Here is a 20,000-nt window from a genome sequence, read left to right on the forward strand (position 1 = left end):
ACAAAGTTGATGCTAATATAATTTGTTGTCCTTTTTCTCCAAATGAGGATCGATAAGGGAACCGATAAAGAACCGAATCGTTAAGCAGAATCGAAAATGGAATTGGATTCGTAAAAATCTTATCAATTACCATCCCTAAACACAATCACGGTCTACAATGAATCTGATTGGTTTGCAGGCCAGAGGAATGAGTCGCTTTTTCCAGAGGATTTTGTTGTCCAGCCACATGCAAGGAGCAGCCATTGCAGCCGCGAATCCACTGTGCCCCCAACACAACAAATCCCAGTTCAAGAAATTCAGTCAAAAGCAAATTCAGGTCATATCACTGAGATGTTAAGGGTCTTTTTATAGTTTGTGTTGTACTTCTGTGAAATTCTGGCATTCTCAGCCCTGATAAGTAAAGTGTTTAGTGCAGATATGGGAGCTCCATAAAGGTACATACAACAAACAAAGCTGCTTTCAATGCTTTCAAACACTCATGTTTTCATCCGTGTCTAGAATAAAGCCCGGTATACCTGTTATTAGAATAAGCTTTTTCCTTTTTGTTTTGGTAAAAGCAGCCGGACTGACAGTATGCTTGCTATGAACCTGACAGATCTCTGTGTCTGTCTCTGTCTCTGGGTGCTCAGTGAGGTGTCATGTCGGACCTTAGAGGGTTTGGATGCTCTGAAGATGCTGATCTACCGTGTGGCTCTCTCCATGAAAGACAGCAGCAGCAGCTCAGCCTGTGGGAGTAAACTGCTGGGCAGAATGGTGAGGCCATGCTCAACTGAACCATGCTTTGTAGTGGAAAAATGCAGAGTTTGACTGTGCCCCCCACCAATCAGATTCCTCGGAGTTACTTGATACTTCAGGAAACTGTGAAAGCAGAGAAGCAAAGGCGAGATGCTGAGGGAGAGGTCCAATACCTCACTGACTCCCAGCTAGAATCCATCATTGAACATGACCCAGGAAGTGACATCAGAGACTATGAGGACCTGCAGACTGGTACCGTAACTCTTTACCTTTTGAACATATCAAAGTATTTAGTCATTCAGTTCAGTTGGATTTCTGTATTACCATCTCAGGGCACTCAACATAAATAAATTCACAAGTTCTTGCTGAGCACAAAGTCAGAAACTTGGTCAGAACCAGACTCTGGGAGGATGTCTGTCTGACTGGACTAGTTGGGGAGGAAAAATATTTTTAATCAATTTGAGATTTTGCAGGGATAGAACCCTCAGCAGCTGGATTTGGCCCCAGCTGACTCTGAATAGCATTAAAGGGTATGGAAGATGGATAGATGGATGCATTTTACAGGGAGCAGTAAAGAGAGAGTCAAAATTGGGAAAAGTTATCTCGCATGTAACTTCCCGTGTCTACTGACTGCTTCTTTTGTATCACTCTTAAATTTGCAAACAAACGAGGCTTATCATACTTGTAACTTTGCTTTTCATTCAGCCATCAGCTTCTTAATTGAAACGGGGACCCTGCTGCACTTTCCGGACACCAGCCACAGCCTGTGCACGCTCTACTTCCTGTGTCCTGTGTGGCTGTCAGACTGCCTGGAGAGGATCATACACCTCAAGTCATCTCGCTGTGCTGCCAGGAATGGAGTGATCCAAGCTGAGGAACTCAGGGTGAGAACGCCACTCAGCTCGACTCGAGCTTTTTTGTCATTCAGACACATACATAGTATATAGTTGAGCGAAATGTCATTTGCAATTTGCATAAAGTGACAAGGTGGAAGGCTGGCTCCCCTTAGTCTCTGCAGGAAGTGAAGGCGTTGTTGTCCAGGGAAGGTCGTTGGATAGGTGGACACTCAGGAACTCAATGTCACTGATGAGGAGAGGTTGGTATTTGATGGGCCTTCTCCGGAGATCAACAACCATCAACTAGCAGCCGACCATGTTGTTTTCCACATTCAGAGACAGGTTGTTGTTCCAGCACCGGTGGGTCCAGCTGGCCTCTCATTGTTGCTGATGAGGCCTACAATGATTGTGTTGTCTGCATATTTTATGGTGAGGTTGGACTCGGTGAGCAGGGTGAACAGCAGCGGGCTGAGCACGCACCCCTGGGGGGCACCTGTGATCAGCTTGAGGTCTGCCTGTCAGGAGTCCAGAATCCAGTTGCAGGTGTGGGTTTGAGGTCAAGCAGAGAGCGTTTCTGCACCAGCTGCTGGGAATGATGGTATGGAAGGCTGAACTGAAATCTATGAACAGCATTGGTGCATTCGTGTATTATTGTCCAAGTAAGGTGGGTCGCATGCAGTGGTGTGGTTGGGGCGGTAGGCAAATTGCAGGTGGTCCAGTGAGGTGGGTAGGGAGGAGTAGATGTGTCTCATGATGTGGAAGCAGTTCATCATGATGGGAGTCAGTGCCACAGGGCGGTGGTCATTGAGAAATTTTGGGCTCAAGGATGATCGTTGCCCTCTTGAGGTTTTCGGGGACCACAGTGGCTCAGGGAGGTGTTAAAAAGGCCCGTGATCGGCACAGTCTCTGAGGACCCTTCCTTGGATGTTGTCCGGGCCGGCAGCTTTGCGTGGTTTGGTCCTGGATAGCGTCCTCCTCCTGTCAGACAGCGTCTCACCTGGGCTGGGGTAAATGTGGCTGTGCTGCTGAAAGCGTTCAGCCCGTCTGGGAGGTGTATGTCGCTACTGCTGATCTGTGGTGCAGACTCGTAGTGCCACATATGCCTGGGGTCCATGCTTTTGTATCTTCTGTGCATACTGCTGTTTTGTTTTCCTGATGGTCTTGGAAAGCTGGGTGCCCCATCCCCTGACCTGAAGGCAGCGCCAGATCTCAAGATTCCAAATGAAAGATTCTTTATTTTCACGTACCAGGTAACAACATGCATCATTACTGCCAAGGAAATTTTTGTTGTGTTAAAACCTCAGTAGAATAGAATAAAATCAAATCAAATAAGGTTGTGTGCAAAATGTGCGGAGGGGGGTTGAGAACACTACCTTGTCCTTGAATTGTGTCTTAGCAGTTTTGAACTGTTTGACTGTTTTCCTCAGATCATACTGTGCTTTTGTGTACTCACTGGAGTGACCGCAGTGGAGCTGCTGGAATAAATCCGTGTGGTAGCTCGAAGTACAGCGTCGTCAATACATCTGTTGATGTTTCCTGTTACCTGTGGTTTTTGGTTGGCAAAATCCTCCATGCACTTCTTCCATGTACCTGGTCACGGCGTCAGTGTACTCCTCTATGCTGAGGTGGTGGTCAGCTGCCTCCCGAACGCGTCCCCGAACGCGTCCCTGAACGCGTCCCTGAACAGTGCTGAGGTGGCTTCTTCAGGTTCTCTGTGCCGGCCTCGAACATTTCAGCAGTGGCTTGTATGCAGGGAGGAGTAGAACAGAGGGGATGCTCTGTTTATTAGTCTGTGTGCGTGCGTGCGTGCGTGCGTGCGTGCGTGCGTGCGTGCGTGCGTGCGTGCGTGCGTGCGTGCGTGCGTGCGTGCGTGATGATGATACTGACTTTGTCTGTTGCAGATGCTGTTGGTCGGAACAGGATTCACCCAGCAAACAGAGGAACAGTACTTCCAGTTTCTGGCTAAGTTTGAGATTGCTCTGCCTGTGGCCAGCAACAGGTAAAAGACTATAAGCTCAGTCTGATCTTCACTTGGCATAAAGATAGTTCAGATTTATATAACTATGTTTATCCCTGGAGGGCAATTCAGTTTGATAGTCTTCAGATTGAAAACAGGATTGACAATTAATCACCTAAACAAACAAAAACAGACAGACACAGTGTGGGTGCAGCAGAGCAGGGTGGGTGCAGCAGAGCAGGGTGGGTGGGTGCAGCAGAGCAGGGTGGGTGGGTGCAGCAGAGCTGGGTGGGTGGGTGCAGCAGAGCAGGGTGGGTGGGTGGGTGGGTGCAGCAGAGCTGGGTGGGTGGGTGCAGCAAGAAGCCAAAACAACAGTGAGGCAAAGTCAGACATTAAAATAACACTTCCTCATAGACTCAAGAGAATGCTGGAGTCGTCATAGCAACCATCCTAAACCTGGCAGCACTCAGATGACTCATCTTAACAACATGACAGCTATCATCTCATAATAAGCTAACAAGCACCAAAAACTATCAGGCACACTTTAGGATTTACTGGTAGTAATTACATACTGTGTTGCATGGTAAGCTGGAATCCTCAAGGCTAATTTGGATGTTGAACAAATAAAATGGCCTCCATTATTCCACGATGTAACTGAACCCCAACCCTGATCAAAGGACCAACTGAATTTGAACTCTCCCGTTTTATAGGAACTGTAACAAATAAGAAACACAAAATGACAAGTGAATGAGCAGCAATATTAAATGTCTGATTTCGACCTTTAATTTCACACTACCATCAGCCTTCCAACCTGTCATTTCAGTTCAGAAGCAACATTATCAAATGCATATCATCCGAAAATGATCCGAGCAAATTATATAAATATAAATACTATTAAGCTTAGAGTATTTACTAATAGATGATATACATGTCTAACAATTCATTATGTCCTTTAACAGGCAGCAGCACACGAGTCATCATATAGTGCAACAAAAGCAAAGTTAATGAGATGACAAAGTAATTCAGAATAATACTGCCAAACATCAGTTTTTATAAAAACTGTGTAACTATCAGTGTGCTTTTATTTGTCCTCTTCCTCTTGCTGTAGCTATCTGCTGCCACACCTCCTTCCTCCAAAGCCAGCCATGGACATCCACAGCCTCCACCAGCAGACCAACAACACCCTTCAGCGCCTTTTTAAGATGAGCTTCGTTCCTGCTGGATTCTGGGAGCGTTTCATTGCCAGAATGCTCATAAGTCTCAAAGAGATGGACCTCCAGGTTCTTACCAAATCAGATCCTGACTTCATTTAGCTTTTTATTTTCAGAATATTAAATGTTGTTTTTTTTTTTTTACAGTCATTCGAGCCCCCAAGAAACACAAGGAGTGAACATCGGAGGAGTTCGGTCATCTACAGTTTTGCAGGAAGCCAGCAGAGGAACCGCTGCAGCACCTTCAGAGTCCGGCGCAGCCAGACCATCTACTGGAAGGAGGGGCTTCTGGTCACCTTTGATGGAGGTTACCTCAGGTCAGAGGCATGGTGGTAGCTCAGGAAACACAGTCTAAAGGCCCATTTATGCCCTACGTTAACTATGGAAACGGACGCTTTCACCCGGTTCCGGGGGGCGTTTCATCCGTCAGTTTGTCCGTAGGTCAAGAGCTTAGCAATCCGGTGAGCTCCGGGCGAAACGGAGCAATACCAGAGGAATTCGTGGGGGCAGTAGAGAGTCAGGAGCGTGTTGGCTCCGGAAGTTATGGAGGAAGAAGAAGAACGAAGAGTAGGAGATTAAAACATTTTAAGATTTAAAAATGCCAGGTAATGGAGGAGAGGATTTGTGAGATGGTCAGGGGGTATTTACATTTGTATGACTGCAACTTCCTCAATTGACGCCATGTTTCTCAAACCCGCGGCCGACAATGACTCAATATATACCGCCCTCTAGAGGATTTCTTACGGACGTGCGCAATACGGACGGAGGCATAAACAGAAGCTCCGGACAGACGAATTTCGTCCGGTTCCGTAGGGCAAAAATGGGCCTTTAAGCTTTGGAAAGGAGCCAGTTGTGAAGTGGAAGAACATTTAAAAACAGGTTAAGGCTGTTATTCAGCACCTCCATGGTGTCACAGGTTTACAGGAAACATGTTTTTTTTTCTTATGTTCCTCTGGGGATTTCTAATAAATGTGGTCTTCTTCAGAACATATTGAACAATCAAAACTAGCAACAGTTGCTGCATTCAGTGTATTCCCTTTACCTCAGTATATAGTACTCAGCGTCCTAGATCCTCCACAGTGGTCCCAGGGCTTTGAGCGGTCAAACATTATTTACAATGTGATGACACTGAGCAGGAAAAAGAAAATATCAAATGTCTGTCATTTCAGCTGCTGGGTGGAGGTAGACTGACAGGTAGGTTAAACACGTGTTTGTGTCTCTGCAGCGTGGAGTCATCAGATGTCAACTGGAAGAGGACGAAGAGTGGAGGCATAAAGATCATCTGCCAGTCAGAGATGAGAGATTTCTCTGCCATGGCTTTCATCACAGACCATGTCCACTCTCTGATCGAGCAGTGGTTTCCTGGTCAGTGCATGTCCGTTTGTTCACACTCTGTAATCGAGCTGAAGAAGAGTTCACAATAAATCCTGTTCTTAGTCGCTCTGTTGGGCGAGGAACCGGAAATATGTTCCATCGTTTCATTATTTCATTTGTATTAGAAAACCAATTTACGTTGGAGGAGGTGGTATACACACAAAAGGGAACGATGTGACATTTAGATTGGGAAGAAATCTTTAGAAAGTTGGCAGTGTTCTACTTTGAGATGCTGGGGAGTGTCCTGTGAGGATGCTGATTGCTAATCAAGCAACCGCAGCAGTTGTTTTTAAACTAAGTCAAACAACTTAGATGTGAAATTACATTGTAGATTGTTGATACCAAATCTTTCCAGCTGTCAACTAAGTAACTACAATATTAACCTAAACACATGATGCAGCAATGGGGGGAGAAAGTCTGTCCAGGCATGCTCACCAGTAGCAGTGGTTTATCTGTGAATCCCAGCAGTCTGTGGTCAAACTACCAGGTGTAAAGTCATCCCTGCAGAGGCAGGTGTTGGTGATGATCCTCAGCTCTTCATCCTCTGCACAAAAGCAGTCCCTGAGCACACCCCGAGTCTATACTTCAAACTGATCCTCACCTGTTTTCCTTTGTTGTGCAGCAAGTTCAGAGTTCTGCTTCCAATAAACAAGTTGTGTTCATTTCTTTTGCCTCTCTATGGTCTCTTGTAGCTTTAACAGCCAGTGAGAGTGATGGGAGTCTCCTCATTGAGCAGTACGTGCCTTGTTCTCTCTGTGCCTCTCGGGCTCAACAACAGCAGCTCAAGCCCCAAGCTACCCGGCCCAGCCAGGTCGGAGAAAAAGGAGGGCATGGAAAGGATGGCAGAAGACGAGAAGGAGCAGAGGTTCATTATTTTGACATGGAGGACTGCGTGCTGGCTGCTGTGGAACAGGAGCACATCATGTGTCCTCAGCACCCCGATCAGCCTGTGCCCCTCCAAGAGCTGGTCCCAGAACTCTTCATGACTGACTTCCCTGCACGGTAAAGTTGGAGCTTTCATGGGTCAGCTCATTACACGTTAAGCTCACATATGTTAATTAGCCGTTGTAAAAACTTTTCTCAGCACATAGCAGTACAGTCCCTGAAGATATCCAGTTAGCCACCAACCAAGAACTCAATTTACTTCTGTGGAGGTATGAAACAATGAAGAGTTCATTATCAATGATATGGAATTGCTTCTTGAACTAGAATAGTAGACAGGATGTCTCATTAAGAGGAGGGAAAGCTTCCATCGACCCCCTACGTCCACAGACTCCCATTTGAGAATAGGTGGTTTATGAAAAAAGCTCATGTAAAAGCTGTTTACCTTCAAAGGCAGAGGTAACACTTGCTCGATTAACCCTTACAATAATCTAAGTCTTCATACTGAAGTGTAAGGATTTTTATTACAGGTGTTGTGAAATATCGATGTTTACTACAACCGAGATGTGTTAATAATACACGTGATGAATGGAAAATTGGGGCCCTTTTTACGCACACTAACATCTGGCTCCAAAGTTTGATCGATAGTCCCGTGTGTTATCCGCTCCGGCTCGGCTTGGCACAGGTAGGAGCACTTCATCCAGGTTTCCACTGAGGGTGCTCCAAACATGGAGCATCTGGAAACATCTGCCATGGAGGCAGGTCACTGTCTGCACTGCTGTTTGGGGTTCTTATGGCCCAACTCAGCCTGCAGGTACAGAGTGATGCCATCCATTCATGTTGTAGTTGCATGTTCCTCCTCTGAGAGGTGGTGACAGCTGCAGCCTTCAGAGCACTGACAGTAGACACGCTGCTACTGGCCGGTTTTACTGGGGTCAAATGGCACAAGTCATTTTGTTTCAACTATTTTAAGGGTAGATGTTGACCTCTTGTTTCAGTCCAAATGACTGCCTTATCATAATCCCTTAAATGGGAAATTGTGTAGTGATAACCATGTAGTGAAAATAAGATATAGTGACAAGCCCAGTTTCCATGAAAGGGGACCTACTGTCCACAGTGGGTGCAGGAACATGCTCAGGCTCACAGTGGCAGACTTTCAGCTGATTTGTTGCCAGTGACAGCAGCATTCAGCGGCAGGGCTCAACAGGAAGCACCATTCCCTCTGCTGCTGGAGCAAACATTCCCTCTGAGACAGTGTGTGCATGCAGATGTTGAAGGGGTGGTCCTAAACACAAGCCTGCGTCCGGCTCTGTGGCAGTGCAACAGCAACACTAACCCTCTGTTATACTTCTGTTATGTTAGAGCTGTTAATGAATAAAGACATTAGTGACACCACCAAACAACAGCCTCTGTTCAAACTGGGTGATGACCGACGAGCTCAAGTGTGCACTCTGTGGATCCGTCCATGTGTCCCACAGCACTGTCATCTGCTCCGGTTGGTGGGGCGTGCAGTCTATCTGGGCTGATCTGGTTGATCCTTGACAGCTCACTGATGCATCAGAGGTGACACAGACAGAGACAGCCGTGCACAGCCACACCTACAGCAGATGCACCTCAACCTAACAGGCTTGTGCTTGAACTGTGGGAGGAAACAGGAGCACCAGAGACAGCCGTGCAGGCCCAGTCTGGGTTGGAATAAGGAACCTTCCTGCTGTGAGGTGACACTGCTCACTGCACCATCCATATACACACTGTTCCTTTCTAATACTGATACTAACACCTGACAGTGGGAACCACGGCACTTACCAAAGAGTCCTCCTCTTCCTTAGGCGTGTTTTTAGTCTTTATATCAGTTTAGTTAAACATGCTGGCAGGCTGGGATGAGAATCAGCACCTCTCCCCTAGAGATAGGGTGAGAAGCTCGGTCATCCGGGAGGGGCTCGGAGTAGAACCGCTGCTCCTCCGCATCCAGAGGAGTCAGATGAGGTGGCTCGGGCATCTGGTTAGGATGCCTCCTGGACGCCTCCCCGGTGAGGTGTTCCGGGCCCGTCCCACTGGGAGGAGGCCCCGGGGAAGACCCAGGACACGTTGGAGAGACTATGTTTCTCGGCTGGCCTGGGAACGCCTCGGGGTCCCCCCAGAAGAGCTGGAGGAAGTGGCCGGGGACAGGGACGTCTGGGTTTCTCTGCTAAAGCTGCTGCCCCCGCGACCCGATCCCCGGAGAAGCGAAAGATGATGGATGGATGGATGGATGGATGGATGGATGGATGGATGGATGGATGGATGGACGGATGGATGGATGGGCTGCTGGGCTATTAATCCTGCATGTTTGACTTCTGCACTGGACAAACAAGTGGATGTGAGTTTCCTGAATTAACATTTAATTACTTGAGTCATCATTTAGCTGAATTAGCACACTGAAGCCCTGTGAGCATAAGATTATAAACTAATGCAGGGAACAATCTTGATGGGCAAGAAATGTAGTTCCACGGTTGTCCTGCTGATGGACAATAACTGAAAGAAAGGATGGTCACAGTTTTTTCTTTTTCTATATTAAGTAGTTGTTTGTGAATATGCTATGGTTGTCTTCCAACCATCTAATCATCGAATCCCCTGACTGCTTGTGTATCTTAACCCATCAGTCTGTGACAATGAGCATATGGTCCAAGAAACACTGGAACCCCTGAATGAATGATTCCTCATTTCTTTGGCTTGATGCTAAGCCTCATGGTCCTGCAGATGCATTTGTTCATGATGAAGTGAGAAAATGAAACAATATGTCTTAAGCTTTGGGGGCAGAGCCTTCTAAGCACACAAGAAGAGTGTAAGACCCCACTAATGATAATCAAGGAAAGAACTCTTTAAAGGTTGAATCATTCATTTAAATTCAGTCCACATAATATCTCCTCATAATCTGCTAGCTGTCCATTCTATGTGTGCAGCTGATAGTTTTCATTTATCATTGTTTATGGCATTATTGTCATTTGGTACATGCTTTTCTTTGAAATTACCGCTTATATTTTGTAGTTGTGTGTTCGTTGCTCTGTTCCGGAGAGGGAAAAGACCATGTAAGAAGGTGAAGACACACACCTGCGCTAGTTGATTTTAAGTGGAGAAATTACGGACCAATTTAAGTATTTGCAAAGTTTAAGTGTGAAAGAAACATCCGAAAACCGGAAATAATGCCTCCTTTACACGGTACGCTGCCAACGAGGTAATTAATGTGTTTTCCACCTTCTCATGTTCAGACATGGACTGCATGCACAGGACAGCCCTCTGGATCCCTGCACATTTTCCATCAGGCTGAATTAAGAGGAATTTCTTCCTATTTTGCAGTGGATGATTTCTGGGCTGCAGCAGACATCAGAGCATGTACAAACATGGAACTGCAGAGCCGGTCAATCAGCTGGTCATTTTCCAGTCCGTCACATTCATCCAATTTTGGAACTTCAGAGAAGAATTATGATTACAATTAATTGAATTCCAATTGGCTTAAATTGGACTTTATTATCTAAGTGCCTTGAGATGACATTTGTTGTATTTGGCGCTATATAAATAAAAATGAATTGAATTGAATTAGGGCATCAGATCTTGCTGTTCACAGTTGTTTCAGCAACAGGGTAATAGTTGAAGAGTATCTATATCACACTAATTCATAGCAAAAAGCCATCTCATGGCACTTTACATACAGAAACTGTAGAATTCCTTCTGAGCAGGCACCAGGTGACGTTGGGAAGCAAAAACTACCTTTTAGCAGAAAGAACCCTTTAACAGAACTAGACTGAGAAAGGGTGACCCACTGCCTTAATGGGAACTAATATTAAACCAGAGCTTTTCTGCATGTGTTAGGCTCTTTCTGGAGAAGACTCAGCTGGAGTGCTCTGAGGAGGAGAGGGACATCCTCGGCCAGGGTGGCAGTGGGACCATCATCTACAAAGCAACATATCATGGCCAACCAGTGGCTGTGAAGCGCTTCCACTTTAAGAAATGTCGACCGCACACAACCAGCAGTGACACAGGTACAAAGGCACATGCTTTTTTTCTGTCTTTATTGATGGGTTTGCTTTGTAACAAAAAGGACTAATAGTATTTTGAAAACTGCTGATTAAAACATTTGGCATCAGAACTAAATGCAACCAAGGATTTTTCTTTTTTACTTTTTGAGGCTGAATAATTATTATTAAAGAAAGTATGAACTGTAAGCCGGTATTGCACAACCACTACAGTACAGCTAGTAGTGTGAGATTAAAGCTAAATTTACAGTTGACGCGTCGCTCACGGTGCGGACGGCGCGTGACATCAAAATTATGTTTCTGTCGTGCACCAGTCCAAATTTGTAACTCTGTGCGCTGAGAACGACAAACCGGTTGGACCAACTGGAAAACAGGCTCACGGCTGACAGTTGTCATGTAAAATACTTTGTGCATGTGTGAATGTTCGATTGCTGCATTGATGAGACCATGGGGGATTGAGCCATAGGCGTTGGCTAAATCAAGCCAGACAACAGCCTTTACTCTATTTGACCTCCCTGATTAGCTGGCTGAGGATTAGAGTATGGCAACCCGACCGAAGCCCGACGGGCCCGGTCGGAACCCGACGGGCCGGGCCGGACTCGGACAAAAAATTAGAATGTCTTGTCGGACTCGGGTCGGGCTCGAAAGCAAGCAGACATCGTGAAAATGATAAACAGCCAGAGGACAGGTTTCAGTTCATTGCAAACGTCAGTTTTTGTGATAAACATAAATAATTGAATATGCATAAATGAAAATGTTGGTAGGCTATTCGTGCCTCATGCCGTGCAGCATGCATCTGTGTGCATCTGTGGTCTGTGCATGCTCGGTGCGCACGCACGCATATCGAACATTCGAACAACTTTACATTAAACACGTGCGATCAGTGCAGCCGGGCTCAGTTGGCTGGAAGCGCTATGGAGGACATTAAAAGAAAAATAGCTTCTGGAGAACTGAAAGTCGTGGAAAATGAGAGGGGGAAATCAAGCTATGGTGGATAATGGTGCGCTGTCACCAATGTGTATTTACTGATTAGGGTGCGCCGTCTTGCGTTGGTCACTGGTCTCGGGCTTCCGGCGGGCTCGGACACAAATATTTTAATTAATCTCGGGCTCGGGTCGGATTTGAGAACTTTTCTGTCGGTTGAGGGCCGGGCTCGGACAGAAAAATCCGGCCCGATCCAGGCTCTACTGAGGATGCCTGTGTGATCTAGACACTCAGTAAATCCAGGGATGCCGCCCTTCTGGACCGATGTGTCGATGCACTTGTTGTTCACCAGGAAAGTGGTAGCCTCTTTGCCAAGACAGAGAAGAATATCTTACACTCAACACTCAAGAGGGAGATCGTGCGGAACTGAGCAATGTCGTAAGAGTCCATTTCCTTGGGTACAAAGCACCCTTCTGCTCTCTTCCATGCTGCTGGGATTGTACCCTTTGCCCAGATCCTCCGCAACAGCTTCCATAACCTGCATAGGAGCTTTGGGCATCTCTTGTATACCTTGTAAGGTATAGCGCTTGGTTCTGAAGCTGATGCTGACAGGGCTTTCTGCACAAAGTCCTGGACATCTCTCAATGTGGGCTCCCTGATATCAAGCTCTTCCTCTGGGAGTTAATTTTTTTCCAATCCTCGGGTGGCTGTCCAAGGCTTGGGCTCTAAGTGGGTCACTGTGGCTTTCCTTGAGGAACTCTTCCACAACTTCTTTGGGACTGGTCAGTTTCCCAAATCTTGCTTCTCCCAGCAGGGTCTTGGTGAACCTGTATGGGTCCTTAATGAACTGAGCTCGCTTGGCCTCCTTCTCCTTTCTCATTCTCAGAGACCTTCAGCCCTTTTCAGCCTGTGTAGTTGCCCTCTGAGCTCAGTGGTCAGATCTTTAATGCTCCCCTTTTCTTCGAAAATAGCTTGTTGGTACTACCTGTTGAGAGTCTTGAGTTCCCTATTCAGCTGCAAAATCTCCCTTGGCTGCCTGTTTGGCTTTTCCTCAGGTGCCCCGCTGCCGCCTTTCCTCTACTCTGTGCTGAGCCGTTCTCTAGACATGGTGACGACGATTATTGCCATGCTTTCGATCTTCCTTTCTTCTGTGCCTCCCTGCGTGGCCTCCAGAAGTCTGTCCAGATCCTGATCTAGCTGCGTCCATGCCTTGATGTCCTTCACTGGAGGTAATTTCACCTTGTCTCTCGCAGATTGGGTGAATGAGATGGTGTTCGGAGAGTCCCTCCTTTAAGCAAAGTTTATTCCTTGGACCGAATTTATGTACCAAAAGCTTACACAAGATCAACATCAGCACTAAGTAAAGTTCTCAGTAAAGGTGCATTCAGACAGCTTCTTACTTTTAAAGAACGAAAGAGAGACATGGTCACACAAATAGAAAAGTGAGCTAGTTTCTAAAGACTCTTCAAAGATGGACACAATAAATACGGGGCTGACTACTTGGAAAACATTTAACAGACACATTACAGGAATCCATCTGGGAACACAGATTGTATTGAAGGTCTGGCAACTGCAATCTCGTCCTGAATGATTGCTGTCTCAAAGTCCCCTTTCACACTGAGGAAGAACCCACGTTTAATTTGCGAATTTAGTTTTGTCCGCTGTTCCTTTCACACTGACGATCCGGGCTGGGGTGTCAACTCGATTCGCCATTTGACCCACGTCGGACCCTAGTCTTTTTGCCGAGCCGAGTTTGATGTGAAAGCAATTGACGCGGGATGGACGTGGGCATGGTCTTCCACATTTAACCCTACCTCCGACGCATGGCTTGTGCCTACGTCATTGTACACGCCCAGCATTTTATGTGTTTCGTGTGACGCTCTGCCACTAGGCAACGCCCCCTGAACTCAGCTTCAGGCGACACGGGTCACCTAATACGCCAAGCGTTCACATTGCTCGACACGGGATGAAGTGGCAATTTGGACCCGCGATGGTAGCGGATCTCAGTGTGAAAACAGCTTATGTGACTCACAGGCCACTAGAAAGAGATTCACAGTCTAACAAGCTTTTGTTTCATGACATCAGCAGTAGCCATGAAATGACATGAAATAGAATTTGTCAATGATAGCAACACGTGTTCAAAGTGACTTCACAAGTGTGTGCACAAATGTACAGGACTAATGCTTTAGGTTTTCCAGCTTTGTCAGTACTCTTTGTAGAGTTCTAAGTCCTTCTTCTGAGCAGTTGACTTTCAGTCATTACGGAGATAGGTCAGACTAAGGATTTAAGTTGGAGCTGCCGAGAGAGGGTTTGCATGCAGTGTACCTAAACGTATTACTGGTTTGGAAACACCAATGTGTCTCAAGGTCAAATTTTTTTTGAAATGCAAAAAAAAAGAAATCACTTATCATCTGATGGATCCTTTCATAGCCACCCCTAGGGTGTTACTGGAAACCTTACCTTTGTTTCTTCTCTTCATTTTCTTAGACTCCATGGTAAAACACCTGCGATCTGCAAATGCATCTCGGAGCTTCTCTGAATTTCGCCAGGAGGCCAGCATGTTGCATACCCTACAGCACCCCTGCATTGTCTCTCTGGTGGGCATCAGCATTCATCCGCTGTGCTTCGCCCTGCAGTTAGCTCCCCTGGGAAGCCTCAACACTTTGCTGGAAGAGAAGCACAAAGGCAAAAGCACATACAAAGATCTTTGTTATGTAATTGTTCCCCTTTAAGCTGCTCATGAAGCCTGTTTCTATGTCAATGAAACGTGATATCATTTTTTCTCTCTAGAATCCAGATACATACCACTTGGTCACATGTTAACCTTCAAGGTAGCTTATCAGATTGCAGCAGGCCTGGCATATCTTCATAGAAAGAGTATCATCTTCTGTGACCTCAAATCTGACAACATCCTGGCGTGGTCTCTGCAGGTGTGTTTCACATCGTATGGTTTATTAAAAAGATTTCTATATGTTATTGAAATGTTTTTAACATATCAAACATTGTCAAAGACTTTAAAATCTTAACCACATTATATTTGTTGAAATGAGTATTTAGTTGAGTTCTCTTTTATTAATTTTTAATTTGATCATTTTTTAATTTTTTTAATTAAAAATACATAAACAGAAAACAGAATCATAACAGCAAAGTTTTAGTCAATTTTTTGAAGGGCAGACTGATGAGCTGTTTCCCCGACCATATTCAGCTCAGTGTGTCCTCTTCCAGCTGCAGGATCCAGTCAACATTAAACTGTCTGACTATGGCATTTCACGACAGTCCTTCCATGAGGGGGCATTGGGAGTTGAGGGCACACCGGGTTACCAGGCTCCTGAGGTCCAACCAGGCATCGTGTATGATGAGAAGGTATGTGTGACGCCATGTTGGTCTATGTATATATATAACAAGGTATTTGACAATGGCTTGACTAATTATCATATCAACTATGGACAGTCTTGCCATATCTTAACTATATACATAGCCCTGCAGTTGATTGATGCCGATGGAAAATTCGAGTCCCATACATCGCAAAGCTTCTAAGATCACGTGACAGTTGACATCTGTCTGGTTGACTGCTCAGTTGTGTTCCCCTGTATTGTAACCTGAGTTTTTATAGTTTAGTCCTCTATGGAGTCAGTTATCAGGTCATGTGCATTTGTCCCCAGTGTCCTCTGTTGTCTTTGTTCTGTATCTGTCTCTGCATTTGGTTCTTGTATATTTGGGATTGTTCCCTGGTTATTCTTTGGACTTGTTTTCTTGGATTTTATTTTGGAACTGTGTATTAGATCATAGATTCTCCATCCATCAAATTTCATAATTTCTCTGCCAGCCTAACTTTCATCAAATAATGCTTTAGTCATTCATCTCTTCATGTCAGCCTAGTTTTCTTGGTCCTATTTAAAACTGAAGGATAACAGTACAACCAGGCAGTGAATATGGACTCAGCACATATTATCCTTTCTCAACATTTTAGTTAGCTCTGCTCACCTGCTCAGCTCCTTATTCTCAGGAATGACCAGCATCATTTTTGCACAATGTTATGGAGGCTGTGCCTCCCAGCAAGCCCGAGTGGTGCCTCCTCTGTTCCCAAAACTCATTTAGTTCTTTTCCCATGTGGGCCAATGCCTCCTGCCTGTTCCCAACTGGTTCGACGTTTACTGTTCCTGGGTGGGTCAGTGTCTCTCCTCCTATTTCTGCGTGAATCATCCTTGCCAAGCAATGTCTTTAGATTTCCAGTTTAAAGAGCTGTCTGCCACCTCTGAAGTTGTTGCACTCCTGAGTGGCCTAGCAGACAAGAAAACCTGCAACTCATTCTGGCAATATGAATGCGGTTGAATTAGTCAAAAGCTACTTAGAAGTGTAGCTCACATTGAATTAATTAAAGTGCGCTTTGCAACTCCTCAACAATAAATTGAAATCAAAGGAAAAGAATGAGTTTAATGTTAATACTGTGTTCTAAATCTTTACAGAGTGATGAGATAAGCGTGTTTTGTACACTGCCGCAGTGATGAGTCATTTATCTCAGATGACTATACTATTAACTTTTTGATCATTACAATAGTAAATATCAAATCAGAGTGGGGATGTATGGAGACTTTAAGCTGGTCCAGCTGTCATCTGTGGTTTTTTGTTGTCCAGCTGTGTGTCCCCAGGCTGCTCTGACACGATACTGTCCTTGGGGAGGTTAACTTTACGAGGGCTGATTGCTCTACAAGTCCTTCCTCTCTGCACGACCTCTCAAAGAGAAAAGGAGAATGTCTGTAGGCCTCCACTTCTGCTGTCCACGTCTACTTAGCTTATCCAGTCAAACATTTTATTCCACAACAGGCCCCTTCCTGGCTGTTAAAGTGTAATATAACATGATACTGCTGAGCACACCATGAGGGATCACAACATGCTCTGTTTAATGGAGTTTTTGAACCTAAATAAGACTAAAACTGTATTCTAGAAAAATCAACATGTATTAAGTACTAATGAGTCAGTATTTAACCACAGATGTTTTAGATCTCATGAGGTTGTGTTGCCTCACCTGTAGTTCTCCAGCCTGACTTGTTTTCACCTTGCCAAACAAATGATGGATTTCATCATCCAAGTGAGTTGGTTCTTTGGCTGCACTCAGATGTTAATGCGAATGAAGAATCTTTCCTCTGGCCTAAGGAGACTTTTCAATGATTGATTCATGGTGAAATATAGACAAAGAAGTTGAAACAACCAGGCCTTGAACAGAATCTTTCAGATCATCATTAAATTCTGCAGAAAGAGTCAAGGAGCCGTTTTTAAGGCTCTATAGGCAGAAATAAAGTACATTCACAATTATGTCTTTGTTAGTTTAAAATTGCTCTTAAAGTAATTTCAGATGTACAGATGTGAAGAAGACAGTACACCCTCTCTCAGTTCTGAGGTTTTATTCATCAATACTTTAAAAAAAACATCTGTTCCTCACCAGGTCTTAAAAATAAGGTAAAACATTTACACTGTGTCATTATTTACTGAAGAGAAACAGACAAAATGCAGAAGCAGTGTGTGAGAAACACTGTCCACCCTTACTGCCAAATGTTACATGTTACGTTTGGAGAAAACCAAACACAGCATATCAGCACAAACAATTCATACCAGCTGTCAAGCACGGTGGTGGAGGGCTGATGATCTGGGCTTTTTCTGCAGCCACAGGACCTGGGACAGCAGCAAATCTACAATAGAATGTGTGAAAAAGAGAAGAATCAAGGTGTTGCAATGGTCCAGTCAGAGTCCAGACCTCAGCCTGACTGAGATGCTGTGCTGGGACCTTCAGAGAGCTGTGCAGAAACCAAAGCTGCAAACCTCAATGAGCTGAAGCAGCGCTGGGGAGAAGAGTGGGCCGAGATTCCTCCTTTAACCATGAGAGAGACTGTGAACGTCCCACAGGAAACCAGCTGCTGGATCAGGGGTTCACTTAGTTTCTCACACACTGCTGCTACCAGCTGCTGGATCAGGGGTTCACTTAGTTTCTCACACACTGCTGTTACCAGCTGCTGGATCAGGGGTTCACTTAGTTTCTCACACACTGCTGCTACAGGCTGCTGGATAAGGGGTTCACTTAGTTTCTCACTGCTGCTACCAGCTGCTGGATCAGGGGTTCACTTAGTTTTTCACACACTGCTGCTACCAGCTGCTGGATCAGGGGTTCACTTAGTTTTTCCATACACTGCTGCTACCAGCTGCTGGATCAGGGGTTCACTTAGTTTCTCACACACTGCTGCTACAGGCTGCTGGATAAGGGGTTCACTTAGTTTCTCACTCACTGCTGCTATCAGCTGCTGGATCAGGGGTTCACTTAGTTTTTCCATACACTGCTGCTACCAGCTGCTGGATCAGGGGTTCACTTAGTTTCTCACTGCTGCTACCAGCTGCTGGATCAGGGGTTCACTTAGTTTCTCACTGCTGCTACCAGCTGCTGGATCAGGGGTTCACTTAGTTTCTCACACACTGCTGTTACCAGCTGCTGAATCAGGGGTTCACTTAGTTTATCACACACTGCTGTTACCAGCTGCTGGATCAGGGGTTCACTTAGTTTCTCACACACTGCTGCTACCAGCTGCTGGATCAGGGGTTCACTTAGTTTCTCACTGCTGCTACCAGCTGCTGGATCAGGGGTTCACTTAGTTTCTCACTCACTGCTGCTACAGGCTGCTGGATCAGGGGTTCACTTAGTTTCTCACACACTGCTGTTACCAGCTGCTGGATCAGGGGTTCACTTAGTTTCTCACTGCTGCTACCAGCTGCTGGATCAGGGGTTCACTTAGTTTCTCACACACTGCTGTTACCAGCTGCTGGATCAGGGGTTCACTTAGTTTCTCACACACTGCTGCTACCAGCTGCTGAATCAGGGGTTCACTTAGTTTATCACACACTGCTGTTACAAGCTGCTGGATCAGGGGTTCACTTAGTTTCTCACACACTGCTGCTACCAGCTGCTGGATCAGGGGTTCACTTAGTTTCTCACTGCTGCTACCAGCTGCTGGATCAGGGGTTCACTTAGTTTCTCACACACTGCTGCTACCAGCTGCTGGATCAGGGGTTCACTTAGTTTCTCACTCACTGCTGCTACCAGCTGCTGGATCAGGGGTTCACTTAGTTTCTCACTGCTGCTACCAGCTGCTGGATCAGGGGTTCACTTAGTTTCTCACTGCTGCTACCAGCTGCTGGGTCAGGGGTTCACTTAGTTTCTCACACACTGCTGCTACAAGCTGCTGGATCAGGGGTTCACTTAGTTTCTCACTCACTGCTGCTACAAACTGCTGGATCAGGGGTTCACTTAGTTTCTCACTGCTGCTACCAGCTGCTGGATCAGGGGTTCACTTAGTTTTTCACACACTGCTGCTACCAGCTGCTGGATCAGGGGTTCACTTAGTTTTTCACACACTGCTGCTACCAGCTACTGGATCAGGGGTTCACTTAGTTTCTCACACACTGCTGCTACCAGCTGCTGGATCAGGGGTTCACTTAGTTTCTCACACACTGCTGCTACCAGCTGCTGGATCAGGGGTTCACTTAGTTTCTCACACACTGCTGCTACCAGCTGCTGGATCAGGGGTTCACTTAGTTTTTCACACACTGCTGCTACCAGCTGCTGGATCAGGGGTTCACTTAGTTTTTCACACACTGCTGCTACTAGCTGCTGGATCAGGGGTTCACTTAGTTTTTCACACACTGCTGCTACTAGCTGCTGGATCAGGGGTTCACTTAGTTTTTCACACACTGCTGCTACCAGCTGCTGGATCAGGGGTTCACTTAGTTCCTCACACACTGCTGCTACCAGCTGCTGGATCAGGGGTTCACTTAGTTTTTCACACACTGCTGCTACCAGCTACTGGATCAGGGGTTCACTTAGTTTCTCACTCACTGCTGCTACAAACTGCTGGATCAGGGGTTCACTTAGTTTCTCACTGCTGCTACCAGCTGCTGGATCAGGGGTTCACTTAGTTTCTCACACACTGCTGCTACCAGCTGCTGGATCAGGGGTTCACCTAGTTTCTCACACACTGCTGCTACCAGCTGCTGGATCAGGGGTTCACTTAGTTTCTCACACACT

At 45.8% G+C, this 20,000-nt stretch overlaps 1 protein-coding gene across 3 annotated transcripts in view; it reads left to right on the forward strand.

The window, feature by feature from the left end:
* lrrk1 (leucine-rich repeat kinase 1) overlaps window positions 1-20,000 on the forward strand; it is a 116,843-nt gene that overhangs the window by 81,795 nt on the left and 15,048 nt on the right. For all 3 annotated transcript variants that reach the window (XM_075460818.1, XM_075460912.1, XM_075460997.1), the window contains 12 exons: window positions 630-753; window positions 828-987; window positions 1,441-1,619; window positions 3,473-3,570; window positions 4,637-4,808; window positions 4,887-5,056; window positions 5,965-6,104; window positions 6,806-7,115; window positions 10,845-11,014; window positions 14,420-14,617; window positions 14,723-14,862; window positions 15,158-15,295. In XM_075460818.1, coding sequence (XP_075316933.1) covers window positions 630-753; window positions 828-987; window positions 1,441-1,619; window positions 3,473-3,570; window positions 4,637-4,808; window positions 4,887-5,056; window positions 5,965-6,104; window positions 6,806-7,115; window positions 10,845-11,014; window positions 14,420-14,617; window positions 14,723-14,862; window positions 15,158-15,295 — 1,999 coding nt within the window. The remainder of the gene's footprint in view (window positions 1-629; window positions 754-827; window positions 988-1,440; window positions 1,620-3,472; window positions 3,571-4,636; window positions 4,809-4,886; window positions 5,057-5,964; window positions 6,105-6,805; window positions 7,116-10,844; window positions 11,015-14,419; window positions 14,618-14,722; window positions 14,863-15,157; window positions 15,296-20,000) is intronic.

This window comes from Odontesthes bonariensis, chromosome 1, assembly GCF_027942865.1.
Source record: "Odontesthes bonariensis isolate fOdoBon6 chromosome 1, fOdoBon6.hap1, whole genome shotgun sequence".
Classification (NCBI taxonomy): Eukaryota; Metazoa; Chordata; class Actinopteri; order Atheriniformes; family Atherinopsidae; genus Odontesthes; species Odontesthes bonariensis.